The sequence below is a fragment of the Arachis hypogaea genome, chromosome 20, assembly GCF_003086295.3.
Source record: "Arachis hypogaea cultivar Tifrunner chromosome 20, arahy.Tifrunner.gnm2.J5K5, whole genome shotgun sequence".
NCBI classification, from domain to species: Eukaryota; Viridiplantae; Streptophyta; class Magnoliopsida; order Fabales; family Fabaceae; genus Arachis; species Arachis hypogaea.
This window is the reverse complement of record NC_092055.1, coordinates 120,120,698-120,136,619: the sequence shown is the minus strand read 5'-3', so window position 1 is coordinate 120,136,619 and position 15,922 is coordinate 120,120,698. Positions and strand designations below refer to the sequence as shown.

General features: G+C 33.6%; 1 protein-coding gene across 1 annotated transcript; it reads left to right on the top strand.

The window, feature by feature from the left end:
* The first annotated feature begins 709 nt into the window (after positions 1–709).
* On the top strand, positions 710–1,807 carry LOC140182827 (probable alpha-mannosidase At5g13980). Its single transcript, XM_072230269.1, has 4 exons — positions 710–923; positions 1,059–1,142; positions 1,223–1,294; positions 1,398–1,807. The coding sequence occupies exons 1-4, from the start codon at positions 825–827 to the stop codon at positions 1,440–1,442; spliced, it is 300 nt and encodes a 99-aa protein (XP_072086370.1). The 5' UTR covers positions 710–824; the 3' UTR covers positions 1,443–1,807.
* The last annotated feature ends 14,115 nt before the right edge of the window (positions 1,808–15,922 follow it).

The following is a 15,922-nucleotide window of genomic DNA, read 5'->3' as shown; positions in this document are numbered from 1 at the left end:
AAAACTTTTTTCTCTCCATCCAATCCATGTTAAGTGACTATATATTTAGTTAAGATGGTAAATATTAGATTTGAATCTTAAATAATAACTAGAAAAATTACTTTTTCTATAAATAGATAATAACATATAATTTAGAAATAAAAAATGATATATTTGATGAGATGAGATACAAGCATGAAATTGTCATGTACAAAAGCAAGGTGGTGGTCATCCATCACTTATCAGTGCACGTGTAAAATAAAGATGACCACTCAGGATTGGTATGAGACTAAAACAGAGGTTGCAGAAGAAATCAGCAGCCTTCAGCCTCAGGCTTTCTTCATATTACTGAAAGGGCAATGCTGTTAAGTGTGTAATATCATTTGGGAAACACATACACACAAATGAAATAGTAACATAGTAAGATTATTCCAACGGCAGTCAACGGTTTTCCGTGGTTTTAGTGGCCCCTTGGCAGGATTAAAGAAAAACTCCACATCGGTCCAAAAGTTCCTAGAAGCAGGACATTATATATATATATATAATTAGAGTATTAGAGTGATGGGGAAGAACATGGGAGGCTGGCTGGTTTATTATCAAGTATCCACTCATGTGTCGGTTCCACATTGAGAATAGACATATGCTGACTCCACATTCTCTTAAAGCAAATTAAAGGCCCAACCCCAATGCCTATTAGCTATTTGTCGGTTCCCATTCCCTTTAAGTCATTAAAATATTGCTAACATGCATATCAAAGAAACTTTGGCAGATAAACCTACTATGTCTTTCATTCTCTTATTTTATATATATATATATATATATATATATAAAATAACTCACCCTGCATGTACTTCAAGGTCCCATTAACTTCGCTTTCTATCTTCTTCTTCTTCTTCTATACCATTGCTTCTCATTACTCTAAGAGCCTTGGTTCATCTGAACAAGTAAGTAATCCAAGTAGTTTATGCTTTACACTGATTAATGCTGCATAAAGAAAAAATGTTTTTAAACATTTTCCTTTTTTGGCTTCTAAAGTATGCTTCTACTAATTAATCCTTAATATTGTGTTGTTTATGTAGATATTTTCAGGTGCATTCCCTAAGAACTATGAACCTCCTGCTAATTTCTACTATGAAGTAAATGATGATTCTCCAATTGTACAGGTAGAAATCTAACTCAAGTATTGTTCTTCAGGGCTAACTAGCTAGTGTTCATTTAAAAATATGTGGTTTTTAACTTGAAGGATGATGTCAATTTGTTTGACTACAATGTCCCTGAACGTGTAAATGAGTTCGTCGTAGCGGCGATATCTCAGGTGTGGAACTTATCCTTAGATAGTTGTTTGTTCTAAATTTGTATTCCTTTTAAGTTCATAAGATGCTTTGAAGTTTTATATATTGCTGACTATCCTGTTTCAGGCCGAGATCAAAGGTACTGAGAGTGCAGAGAAGCTAAAAACATAGATACATGAGGAAGTAATGAGCATCCCTTTGCAGTCTTCCTAATGGAGGGGTCAGAGCTTTCTGCAAAGAAGCATCCGAAATAATATTAAGAATGTGTGACAAAATCAATTATTCTAATGGAAATGTTGTTGATCTTCCTGAAGAACAGGCGAATAAAGTTAATGATGTCATAAATGATTTTGCCTTTGAAGCTTTGAGAACTCTTTGTGTGGCTGTTAAAGATATAGATGCAATAGAAGGGGAAAACAGTATCCCTGATAATGGCTATATTATGATAATAGTTAGTTTAAAAAGATAGTTTGTATTAACATCTGTAATTGTAATTCAATTATATCAAATCAATGCAAACAACTTCTAATTATGTATCATGCATCTCATGCTTAGCTTATTCAAACCAAGCAATAAATAAAGCATATTTCATCAATCATGATGATGTCTTCATCAGCAGCAGCTCCTTCCAGTTATCGAAACCCTAATTCAATTCCAGCAGTAGTAAAGAGAAAGCGAAGTCAACCAAGAAGACCAGGCAAGAAATTAAAGAATACCTAATATAGCTTGAAATCTGTTATTATATATGTGAATTGATGAATTAAAGCATGTAGATCCAGAGGCAGAAGTAATAGCTCTATCGCCAAAGTCGCTGATGGTGACGAACCGTTTCGTGTGCGAGATATGCAAGAAAGGGTTCCAGAGGGACCAGAACCTGCAGTTGCACCGGCGAGGGCACAACCTGCCATGGAAGTTTCGGCAAAGGGAGAAGGAGGTGGTAGTGGTAGACGTGGGGTGAATGAGGGAATTTGGGGGAGTTTGCATTTCTGAACTTTGGACGCGGGAGGTGGACGCGGGAACATGTGTTTTTAGTGATAAAAATCGATGGTATATTTGTTGATTTTAATTAAAAAAAACAACACATATGGCGTCTATTTTATACATTAAATCTACACCATTTATTCCATTTTAGAAAGCGATCTAGACCGTTAAAATTTATCGACGGTAACGTTGTCGATATTTTAAATAATAAAATAGACACCATATTCGTCGATTTTATTTTCGACTTCTGATGCTTCGATAATATGATGATAATAGGAAAAAATATTAATGCATCATAAAAAAATCGACAACCTGGCTATTGACTTTAATATTTTATTTTTAATTTTTTTAGTAATATCGACAGCAAGCCGTCGAAAATTATCGACGGCAGAAACAACCGTCGATTTTTGGCGTCGTAAAAAACGCTTTTTCTTGTAGTGTACATATATATATATATATATATATATATATATATATATATATAGTTTATTACATAATTAATTTTATAAATATTAATTGACCAGTGTTGTAAGCTATCGGTACTTTTTATTAATAATAATCACCACTTCGTTACTCTTGAGATTTTATTTTTATACTATTAGACTATAATTTTTAAAGTTGATAATATATTTTTTAGTATTTAAAAATGATAAAATATTGGATAAAAAAAATAAAATTTATTACTCACGAAATTATTCTTATATAAAGACTATATTTAAAAAATATTAGAGTTTATATCATTATATGTATCACCTTCATACAAAACCAACATTTAAATATTCAATTAACAAATATTATTTATTTATTCAAGAATAAACTTTGTGAAGGATTTATTATATGTATTTTGTGATGGAGTAAAAAAGTCAAAGCTTTCAGTTTCTACCAAACCTTAGAAGAAAGAAGATCAGAAATTGGACTTTGTGATCCTTCCTTGCAATAGCTTATCAATAGAAATATGATGGGATGATAGTTATACATCATATGATGTAGTTTATTCAACTCATGATTGAGATAGGCATAAATCTAATTACAAACGCTGGATAGAAAACACAAATTTAACAAAGTGGATAACAAGACCGACTAAGTTCATCCGAACCAAAATTCTTAACCGAAACATGTAATTAACCAATCACAACGATATCACGTCAACATATAAAAATTCCTCATTTGGTGGGTATGCAGTGAATTTCAAAAGAGTTCCATCCCTAAATCCATGTGTCTTAGAGAACTGCATCCATCCCCTTGTTAGGTGTAACTGAGTCTTTCTAACCTTGCTCCAACGTAGTCCCATTCGATAAGTATGAGTATTCTAAAAAACGACAGTAACTGATGCTGGCCTACTTGGAAATGCCTTGTTGGCGAAACTTGCAGGAATTATCTGTGATCTATAACCATAAATTAGTTACTATAAATATTTAAAAAATTATAAAAAATTATATTATCACAACGTAACAAATTGAATTTATCTGCACCTACCACTGAGCTAATACCAACTTGACTAAATGAAAGAAGCCTATTGCAAGATATTCCCTGGGAGGTGGGTTTGATTTCATTAACACCATGAGGTATGGAAGGGCTAAACAAAGTGTTGTGATTAAATTGATGATTGGTGTTGATTGTATGAACTTGAACATGATGAGATGGGTTTGTCATTGAATTAAAATTAAACCCAATTGGGTCACTATATTATACGGGCAAAGGAGCATGGCAGATTGATGACTGATGGGATGCTGGGAAAAGAAACTGGCACTATCATTTGCAGAAGTATAATTCAGTTGCTGACTGGAAAGTTGACTAAGGTTAAAGGGCTTGTTCTCAACTAAATCAGATTCTTTAACCATAACAGGTAGATTATTAAAACTCATCTGCGTGACCGTTGTAGCAGGTTGATGATCACAACCAACTGAAGAAAGGCCCTTTGTGACTCGGGCAGTGATGGAATCCATAAACGAATCAGATGATATCTCAATGGGGACAATGGTTGCATAATGAGTGTACTTTGTTGGTATGTTGCAATTTGGCATTGTAGAAATTACTGAAGCATCAGCATCAAGAATTATCTTAACTGACGAAGAAGTCAGAATCCTCCGGACCATGTTACAATCCTTAACTTTCATAACAACGAATACATCTTCACCAGCATATATCAATTTCATCCATCCTCCATCATTCAATGCATATAAATTAACTAAGTTCTTAAACCCAGACCGAATGTACCCAGTAAATGCATATAAAGTAACTAAGTTCTTAAACCCATACCGAATGTACCCAGTAAAGTGACCTTTGCCTAACAAAAGCTCAACCTAGTTATGGTTTTGGTCAATGAATGTCACTGTATGATTTATTTGGTCCTTGTATTTTCTATAAAACATGGATGGTAACTCAGGGAGTACCTATCACCATATGAAAAAAAATAAAGTTATTGATTCTTCATGTAAGCATAGCAAAAAATATAATGATTTTCACTTAGAAATGTATATGTATAACACAAAGAGAGCTGATACAGGGGAACTTACAGCTTCTGGATCAATTTGAAGGTAGAAAATCCGATCCTCGTCGAAGTCATCAGGGATGAAGATTTCCTGGTCCATACCTGACATTGTAAACAAAAGTTTTTCATATATAATATGCATATAAACTACATTTTATAGAATAGAAATCTCTTCTTCTTAATCTCATCTTCTTCTAGTTACTTGTTGTGTTTGACATAAGAAACTATGATATGAATTGTATTTGGATGTTAAGATAGAAAGCATATTTATAGAGGTAGCCTTCTTTTTTTAAAACTTAAATAAATGGAAAAGCGTCTAAAAGCGTTACAAATGTAGGAATTTACTATTGAAAAAAAGATGAAGACCAAGCATGTACCATAAGTTCAGACTGTCCATAAAATTAAATTTTGAAAAAAGGAAAATAATACTAATTGAGTAGGTGGTGGCTAAAGAGGCAATAAGTATAGGTATAGTCCTGACATGGTTGGAGAAAGAGCCATAAAAAACGTCTTTAGCATCTATGGTTTACTTCACTAAAAGTTATGGGAATTTAGAACACCCTTATGGTTGTTTTGAAGTACAATATGTATTCCAGTATGGAATTTAAAACACTTATAAAACTAAAAAAAAATTAAAATGGTGTTGGTTATTTTAGCATATATTAATGCAGAAATTAAAATTGTGGTTTCCCATATCAAAGCATATTCATGGTACTTTTGTCTTGCAAATAATAAGATTCCAAGTTTAAGTAAAATAATTATCAGATAAAGATTTCACTATTTTTCAACATCTTACGTAAACATATAAGTTAGGATTGGAAGCTCCTATATGATGCGTGAGCATCTTTTCTATCTTTTCAGAGTGAATTTGCATTCAATTTGTTGAGTTTAATCAAGAATAATTATCTTTTAGCCACTATAGATGCTACTTTGAGTCTTGTGCAATTCTGTTTATTTTAGATAGCATTTGGTTGGATTTGATGGAGCTTCCGCGGAAAAAGAGAAGAAGGTTATATAGGGCAGAAATGCTTAGAGGATGGAGAGGAAGCTTGCACAAATGGAAGGAGCACAAGAATTAAAGGAGATGATCAGCGAGGAGTGACGCATGCGTGTGCCTGACGCGTGCGTGTGATTTGGAGCTTTCCATGGCGACGCGTGCGTGTACCTGACGCGTACGCGTGAAAAGTGAAGTTGCTCAGCGACGCGTGCGCGTACCTGACGCGTACGCGTGACATGCGCGACATGCAGAATTCGCAAAAAATGCTGGGGGCGATTTCAGGCCAAGTTTCGACCCAATTTTTGGCCTAGAAACACAGACTAGAGCCAGGGGATAGCAGAAACTCAAGGGAGATTCACACAAGAATAGTTATGCCCACTCCAAGTTAGGCGTGGACCCTACGAAGCAAGTGGTCCCCATCCATCAATTGAAGACATGCTGATTGCTTTAATTAATTCTGATTTAAACTTTATTTTAAATTTAAAATAGGAAAAGATATTATTTTAGTTTTAGAAAATAGATTTTAAATTAATTAGGATTAAATATAAAAGGGGATTGGCAACATTATTCCACCTACCAAAATACATTTTATCAGAATCCTTATTTTTCTCTCTGAGCCATGAGCAACTAAACATCCACTGTTAAGGTTAGGAGCTCTGTCTATTGTATGGATTGATTCTATTATTTTTCTATTTTAATTCATGTATTGATTTCTGTTTCAAGAATTATTTTCGTTCTTTATTTTATGAATTTGGGTGGAACGGAAGTATGACCCATGTTCTAATTGAGTTCTTGTATAACTTGGAAAAGCTCTTTACTTGAACAACAGCTTAAAAACAAATTCTCCTAAATTTTAATTATCTAGATTTAACGAGATACATGACATATAATCCTTTTATATTTGGGTGATTAGAGTTTCTGTGGCATATAAACTAGAATTGAACTTCACCCTCTAATTGGAATTAAGTGACCAAGGTATTGGCAGTTGATAAATTTTAGAGGAGACTAGGAAGGTCTAAGGAATTAGGGTCTAGTCACATATAGTTTGCCATGAATTAAATCTTGCATGATTAAAATAAATTAATAAGAAAAGTCAATCCGGAAAATAGATAACTCTGAAACCTTAACTGCCTTCTCCATATTTTATTCCTAACTTATTTATTCGCCTGTCTTTAAATTAATGCTTTTTGAACTCTCAACACTATTTTCTTTTTGTCTAACTAAGTAAATCATTTAACCATTGTTGCTTAATCCATCAATCCTCGTGGGATCGACCCTCACTCACCTGAGGTATTACTTGGTACGACCTAGTGCACTTTCCGGTTAGTTTGTGGTTTATAAATTCCGCACTAAGTTTTTGGCACCGTTGCCGGGGACTGATAGTGATTAACAACTATCAGTTGTTTGATTGCTTAGATTAGGCGTTTTAATTTTAATTTTTTTAATTTTTTGCTTAGTATTTTCGAAATTTTTTTTAAATAGCACTAATATTTTTCCTTAATTTCTGAAATTAAGTTTGGTGTCACCTAGTTAATTTTATTTTAATTTTCTTGTTTATTTTCTCTATTAATTTTCGAAAATTTCTATCTAATTTCAGTTATCATTTTCGAAATTTATTTATCTATTTTATTTAGTATTTTTATTTTATTATTTTACACAGGATACCTCACTGGGACTTCTCTGCACTCTGACGTAGAGAATTCCATCTTTTCTTGTCTTCTATTTGTTTATGCGCAGGAACAGGGACAAGAAACCTCTATTAGACTTTGATCCAGAACCTGAAAGGACTTGTAGGCGACGTTTACAACAAGCAAGACTTTGCAAGGCTGCAGAATCCACTATGGATCACAATAATGCTGTTAATGCCAATGTGGCAAATCTAAATGGGAATGAAGAACAAAGGAGGGTGCTTGGCTCTTACTCTGCTCCTACTGCAGATCTTTATGGAAAAAGCATTGTGGTGCCTCCTATAGCTGCGAACAACTTTGAGTTGAAGCCACAATTGGTCACCCTGGTGCAACAAAACTGCCAGTATTATGGTCTTCCCCATGAAGACCCAAATCAATTTATTTCTAATTTTCTGCAGATTTGTGATACTGTGAAGACAAATGGAGTGAACCCAGAGGTGTACAAACTCATGCTCTTCCCATTTTCTCTGAGGGATGGAGCAAAGCTATGGCTAGATTCCCAACCCAAGGAGAGTTTGGATACTTGGGACAAGGTTGTTACTGAGTTTCTTACAAAATTTTTTCCACCAAAGAAGCTGACTAAGCTTAGGGTGGAGGTTCAGACCTTCAGGCAGAGGAATGGTGAAATTCTTTATGAAGCTTGGGAGAGGTACAAGCTACTGATTAGGCAATGCCCTCCGAACATGTTCTCTAAATGGACCCAACTAGACATCTTTTATGAAGGCTTGGGTGAAATGTCCAACATGTACTTAGATAATTCTGCAGGTGGTTCATTGCACAAGAAGAAGACACTGGATGAGACTATTGAGCTGATTGAATTGGTTGCTAGCAACCAATATTTATACTCATCTAATAGGAATCCTGTGAACTCTGAGGCTCCTCAGAAGAAGGGTGTTATGGAAGTAGAAGCTCTTAATTCTCTTCTTGCTCAGAATAAGCTTATGTCTCAGTAAATAAGTCTACTTACTCAACAGATGGGTGGCATGCAAGTCTCAGCTATCAACACCTAAAACTCACCTCAAGAGGTCTCTTATGACATGACAGGTAATTTTGTGCAAAATGATAATTATGACTATGCTCAATGCTCTTCTGAACAGGTCAATTACATGGGGAGTGGTCTTAGAAATCCCAACAATGATCCATATTCTAAGATATACAATCAAGGATGGAGAAATCACCCAAATTTTGGGTGGAGGGACCAACCTCAGAGACCTCAGAATTTCAATAATAATTCTCAGGGCGGCTTCCAATAGAACAATCACAATAACTGCCAATTTTAGTCTCAGCAGCAATAATCACCTCAGCAGGCAAACTCTAAATCCCAAGAAGATTCTAATTGGGAGATGATGAGGAGTTTTATGCAGGAAACCAGAGCCTCCATTAGAAATTTAGAGGTGCAAATGGGCCAACTGAGCAAGTAAATACCTGAGAGGTCTGCAAGTACATTTCCAAGTGATACAGTGGTGAACCCAAGAGAAGATTGCAAGGTTATTCAATTGAGAAGTGGTAAAATAGCTAGCTCTAAGACAAAGGCCAATGAAGAGCTAGTTGAAAAGAAAGCTCCAGAGGAGAAGAAGGAAGAAGTGGAGCACACCCCTCCAAAGCGTGCAGACAACCCATTCCCTGACTCTCTTGACACGTATCCTACATTGCCAAAGGCTCCTGAATACAAGCCAAAAATTCCATATCCTCAGAGACTTTAGAAGGCTTCCAAAGAAAAGCAGTTCTCTAAATTTTTAGATGTCTTCAAGAAGCTACAGATCAACATTCCTTTTGCAGAGGCTCTTGAGCAAATGCCTCTTTATGCTAAATTTATGAAAGAATTGTTGACTAAGAAGAGGAATTGGAAGGAGCAAGAAACCGTGGTGTTAACCAAGGAATGTAGTGCTATTATTCAACATAAACTTCCTGAGAAAATGCAAGATCCAGGGAGTTTTGTGATTCCTTGCACCATTGGAGATGTCACCATTCAGAGAGCTTTATGTGATCTTGGAGCTAGCATCAATCTCATGCCACTTTCAGTAATGAAAGAGCTTCAAATTGAGGAGGTAAAACCCACTCGTATTTCTCTTCAACTTGCTGATATTTCTATTAAATTACTTGTGGGTGTTGTTGAGGATTTACTTGTGAAAGTAGGACCATTTATTTTTCCTACTGATTTTGTTATATTAGACATGGAAAGGGATGTAAAATCCTCTATTATTCTTGGTAGACCCTTTTTAGCTACAGGAAGAGCTCTGATTGATGTGCAAAAGGGTGAATTAACCCTAAGAGTAAATGAAGAACAGGTGGTTCTTAATATTTTTGAAGCTCTCAAGCACCCTAATGATTCTAAAGGGTGTATGAGAATTGATGTTGTTGAACCACTTGTTCAAGAAGTATTGGAAGCTGAAGTACTTGATGATATTCTGGATCCTATTTCTGAGTATGAATTAGTTGAAGTTGATGATTCACCACCCCAGAAGGCTATGGTTCACACGCCTAAAGCAGAGGAGGAAGCCCCCAAGCTTGAGCTCAAACCTTTACCTCCTTCTCTGAAATATGTGTTCTTGGGTAAAAATGATTCCTATCCAATGATTATTAGCTCTTCCCTGAAGCCTGAAGAGGAAGAGGCGCTTATTTCAGTGCTCAGGAGCCATAAAACAACTCTTGGGTGGACCATTAGTGACTTGAAGGGGATTAGTCCAACCAAGTGTATGCACAAGATCCTCCTTGAAGATGTTGCTAAACCAGTTGTGCAACCACAAAGGAGACTCAATCCAACTATGAAAGAGGTGGTCCAAAAAGAGGTAATGAAATTATGGGAAGCATGTATTATTTACCCTATTTCTGACAGTCCTTGGGTGAGTCCTATGCAGGTAGTTCCCAAGAAAGGAGGGATGACAGTGATCAAGAATGAAGAGAATGAGCTTATTCCTACAAGAACAGTCACATGATGAAGAATGTGTATAAACTACAGAAGGCTCAACACTGCTACCAGGAAGGATCACTTCCTCCTGCCTTTCATTGATAAGATGCCTGAGAGGTTAGCTGGTCATGCTTTTTACTGTTTTCTAGATGGATATTCTGGATATAATCAAATTGCAGTGGACCCTCAAGATCAAGAGAAGACAGCATTCACATGCCCCTTTGGAGTATTTGCCTACAGGAGAAGATCAACCTTAACTGCCTTCTCCATATTTTATTCCTAACTTATTTATTCGCCTGTCTTTAAATTAATGCTTTTTGAACCCTCAACACTATTTTCTGTTTGTCTAACTAAGTAAATCATTTAACTATTGTTGCTTAATCCATCAATCCTCGTGGGATCGACCCTTACTCACCTGAGGTATTACTTGGTACGACCCGATGCACTTGCGGGTTAGTTTGTGGTTTATAAATTCCGCACCAGAGTATTGAGTAAGAATTTTCGTTATGATCCACTACCTAAATAAATGATGGTTCATCTTAATTTTACTGATAACGAATTCAAAGACCATGTACACATATATTTGTGAATAATATAATGATGATTAATTGATATTGTCCGATCCAACCAGTGTTACTAAAAAAATAAAAGATGGTGTGCGCAAAGAAGCTTGATGTACTTAGCTGCATTGGATGTAAAGCATCTGAAGTACAATACATATTTATTTAAACACCACTATTAGTGATAATTAGTAAGAAGACACATGGACTAATTAAACAATAACGTGGTGCCATTGCATCCCCGTTAGTTATTGATAAGAAAAACACAAAGGAAACAACCATCTTTATTGATAGACATCATATAACTACTCAGCATGTTCTTTGACGGATTTTTCATTAAAGCTATCCACAATTTTTTTTCGTTCAAGGTTGGAGAAGGATCCTAATTAGTCTTCCTGGACTTAGATGATGAGTTTTCAACATCAGGAAAAACCTCTGACAATCGGCGTGACCATCCACCAGCAATAAGTGGCTTCTGAGGAGTGACAAATGATTTATCCCCATTAAGACTAATAATTTCACATGATTGTGTGCTTGTCTCCTGTATAGGTTTAAAAAGGATTTACATATTGATTCTTTTTGAATGACTGGTTCAATTAGGAAATAGCAAGCTGTATTTAAATATAACTTGTCTTTACCTTAGCAGTGTCAGTGGATTCAGTTTGGAAACTTAGAAGCTCAGAGTTCTCAAGCAATAAGTTTTTCTACATAAAATAAGTACAAAAACGTGTTAATTTGCTAGAGTTTGTGATATTAAAATCAAATATATTAGATAGTTTATGGTCATACATCATAAATCTTGTGCTTTGAAGCAAATGCAAATAACAACCTCCTATCTTCGGTTAACCTCAAGACAATTATCTTGCATGGTTGGAAGGCATTCATGTCCTCCAACATAACAGATATCTTAAAAAGGAACTTCTTGCTTTTGAATGAGTTAATCTCATAGAGCATATCATCATTTGTACATCCCTTTAAATGAAAAAAAATTGAATTAAAAACCCATGTTATTTTTAGTTTGTAGCTATATAAGAATTATGTGATGAATAAGTACCCTGGTTAGCTGAACAGCTCGAAGATCAGATGCAGAGTTACCAAGAAACCTGGTGCATTCCTTGTCATAAACAATGAAATAAGCTATATCCGTGTCATCAAAGACACGTAGATGGACACAGAATCTACAATTTAACAACATGATAAATTAAATTAACCGAAGTGACTTGTTTGAGTGAAAATATAAGGAAAAGAAAAATAATAATACCTTGGAACATGAGTTTTAAGATAAGTATCTCATGACATGCAATGATATGAATTTTCTTCCTCCTTCAAAGAATGCATACACATCTTGCATCCCTTGTACCACCACCCATTGCGATTCTCAATTGATATCATAGTACCAATGGTGGTATAAAAACCGTTCTGTATCGTGGGGTAGGTGAAATAAAATTAAAAAAGAGAATATGGATGAAATAGAAGTTTCTAAAAATTGAATGATAAAGAGTGATAACATTAGCCCCTTCCTTAAGATCAGCTATAGATTTGTATGGGGTCTGATGAAGAAGATCATCCTCAATGTTATAAAATGGCACAGCAAGAATTTGTGATGGTGTGCTTGCAGACTGACTAGTAGCTCTTATAACACTAAAAATAATAAGTTATCTTAGTGAGAAAACCACAGTGAAAGGACTAATTAAAAAAATTTTTGAAATTATTGTATTCAGACCTTTCTCTAAATGCCTTAACCTCATCGAAATCAGCATTGATATAGAGAACTGAATTGTAGTTAGTGTTAGAAATACCCATTGTACCTGATTCAAAATCAGATGGAAGAATAATATCTGACATTAGTTATTGTTTGATATAGTATGATAAAATAATAATATAATTTTTTATTTCAAATGTAAAAATGTGGTAAAGACAATCACCTTTAAACAGATTAAATTTTGCAAATTGGATCACCACGATGTATTCTGTTGTAGGATGTTGTTCAATATGTGTAACTAACTGTGTGGCAAACTCCTCCCATAATGCACATCTAATCCTGTCTTTGTTCCTTGTATTGTATTAAAAAAAAGAGTTTTATGAAGGATTCATAAAGATACATGTATAGCAATTTAAAAAGTTATTTAAAGAAAACAAATAATTTGATTAAAATTATACTGCTTGTCATCCAATTCAATGACAATATAGATGGATTTCTTCCCGTTCTTAGTGAATTCTATGATGTCACCTTTGGCAGTAAGGAGTCCAATTACATCTGTCAAAAAAAATAGTACAATTAGCTTGTGAAGCCCAATGTAACAAAAAATAAAATAAAATAAAATTGGGAGTATATAAGGATACCAATAAATGGGATTGGGCATTGACATGGGTGAGGATCAATTCATTAGGAACAAAGTGAAAAAAGTTTGATGGGAAGTTAACATTATCGACTCTTCGGGGTATCGTCTCCCTCCTAAAGTATATGCGAAGTTCATGGGTAGTGTGGCTTATACTTTTAATCATTTATCGCTAATGAGAAATTTGATATGCTATATAATTTTTCATCGGTGATGTCATTTTCAAAAAATCTCCTGAGGATTCTTCACAGAACATTGGATTTGATTACTCTGTAGAAGTAAACACATATTCTGTTAGCTATGTAAAGTTTATATAAAAATATAATGAATGTAAAGGTATAACTATGAGAAAATGTTTTTACCAACTCATCCATGACGACCATCTCAAGCATTGGCTTTCGATATCTATCTTCTGTAATTTGAATGGACCATGATTTGATGACCCTGACCTTGATGTGCCATGCTTGGTGGTCTGCTGCAACGTCGAGATCTTTCAAAAGATTGTAAGAAGCAGCCATGTTGTTGTGTTGATAAGAATGAAGGCTATAGGGAATCAGGTTTATGATAATACTAAGAAAGGATATTTGTCTTTTAAATTTTGAAGTAAGTTACGAAGCAGGGTAGAAAAATTTATAGACGGAATGTTGTGGCTAAAATAAAAAAAAATGTATGTCCATTAGGATGAATTATGGGAGAAATAGACCGAAAGAATGTAGCACAATAAAAAGGTACCTATGAGGGCATGTACAACAATATAAGGTGTGGCGTGGAACTTAAAGTGATTGGTGAAGAATATCATGTAAATTTATAATTAAGCCAAAAGCATATGATGCTTGTAAACCTATTGTTGATAGGTAGATCAAAACTTAGAACATACTAAGATAAACATGTAGAAAACTGAGGCAAAAGTACCTTATGACATACGGTTCATGTTGATATAGAAGTAATAAGTGGTGTGTTAAAATTTAAAAGTGGTTAAATAGTCCTAACATCCAAATAGTGTGTGGTTGTGTTGTCCCTTATTTGCATGTATAGTTCATGTTTGTATACATCCAATTAATCATGCATAAAGCATAAAACATAAAATTTTAAAAGACGATAAGTGGACTTTAGCATGAGATCCTATTGATTTTTTACATTTACTTATTAAGCATTAGAATAATTTTATATGTGAACGATATTTCGTAAATAGAGAAAATAAAACCATTTAGATTTAAAGAAATAAAATGATTATCTACTGCTTTTATAATGTTATAAATGGGAAACAATAATGACACATAGTAATGAAACCATGATTAAATGGTAGCCTCAACTGGAGTAATATAGAGGTAAATAAGATAGGATGATCTAATAAGATTTGAGTTGCCAATAATTCTAAACTAATTTATAGGCGATATTGTGTATATAAGATGAAATAATGGGAATGTCTAGTTCAACAAATCAGAAAAAAGTATGGAAAATATATACCATTATAAAAGGGTACATTTGAGGATAGCTAAACGTGAAAACAAAGTCATGGGATAGTTAAAATTTTTGATGTAGTCTTTCATGTAGCTATAGAACTAAATCTATATAGTTAAAAGATATGTTGATGTCCAATGGTATTTGATAGCTAGTGTTACTTGTACAATAGAAAAAAGAAATATCTATAGAACAAATACAGAGGCGAAAATACTTTATGAAAAAAGAGTATCTATAAGTAAGGCTATGTTACAAAAAGTTTGTATTTGCCTTGAACCTAAAGTACATGTAAAAGTTATGTTTCTTTGCAACCGCTAAATCATGCCTATAAAAATAAAATTTATTAGATGACAATAAGTAGTAGCCTTTTGCATGATGAGAATTTCAAGCTTATTATGGTATTAAATTACATGTCAACTGAAATTGAAATTTAAGAGATAAGTTGTAAAAACTAATATCAGCATGATAAAATATATAAAAGATTAAGAAGATGATATATGTTACCTTACTAAGAATAAACTCACAAAAAAGAATATCTATACTGCATTAAAATGCTAACCACAAAAGAAACAAATATATTGATAATAGTTTTATTATGAAGATTATTTTATAAACTAACCAAGAATGAAAACATTTTATATGACTGGAGATTTTAATGCAACAACGCTTATGAATATCTTATATTATAAAAATAATTGATTTTCTAAATAATTCAAACTAATATGATGAAGTTAAGAAATAGGCGAATTAAAAATAAAATAAATAAAAATATGTTATGAAAGATGACATTAAACACAGATAATAATTTGAAGGAAAATGCTATTTGTACACTAAAATTAGCTATTAAAATCAGCCACCAATGTATTTATGTATAAATACATGTGTAGTTTAATTTATTTTCAATATGTATTTGTATTCCAACATGTATTTTATACTGGTAACTGACTTTGGTGGCTGATTTTGGTGTACACGTAGCATAACCCTAATTTGAATCATAAACCTTCATTCCATTTAATTGAGTTATTGGTTAGTACCACTATGGTAAACTATCGCATTATTTAAGTCTATTGTAGGTTGATTAAAATTATATCATTAAATCTACCAATAATAAAAATAAACAAAAAAAGATTAAAAAGTACTTTAAATAATTAATTATGATGGCAGCACATTAATTGCAAAACAATAAATTAAAATAACTCAAATTTTATCCTCTTAAAATAATTGAT

Coding starts and splice junctions, on each gene's coding strand:
- LOC140182827 (XM_072230269.1), top strand. CDS start 825: ATGTACTTCAAGGTCCCATTAACTTCGCTTTCTATCTTCTTCTTCTTC. Junction 1,143..1,222: donor ATGATTCTCCAATTGTACAG/GTAGAAATCTAA, acceptor TTTAACTTGAAG/GATGATGTCAATTTGTTTGA. Junction 1,295..1,397: donor TCGTAGCGGCGATATCTCAG/GTGTGGAACTTA, acceptor ATCCTGTTTCAG/GCCGAGATCAAAGGTACTGA.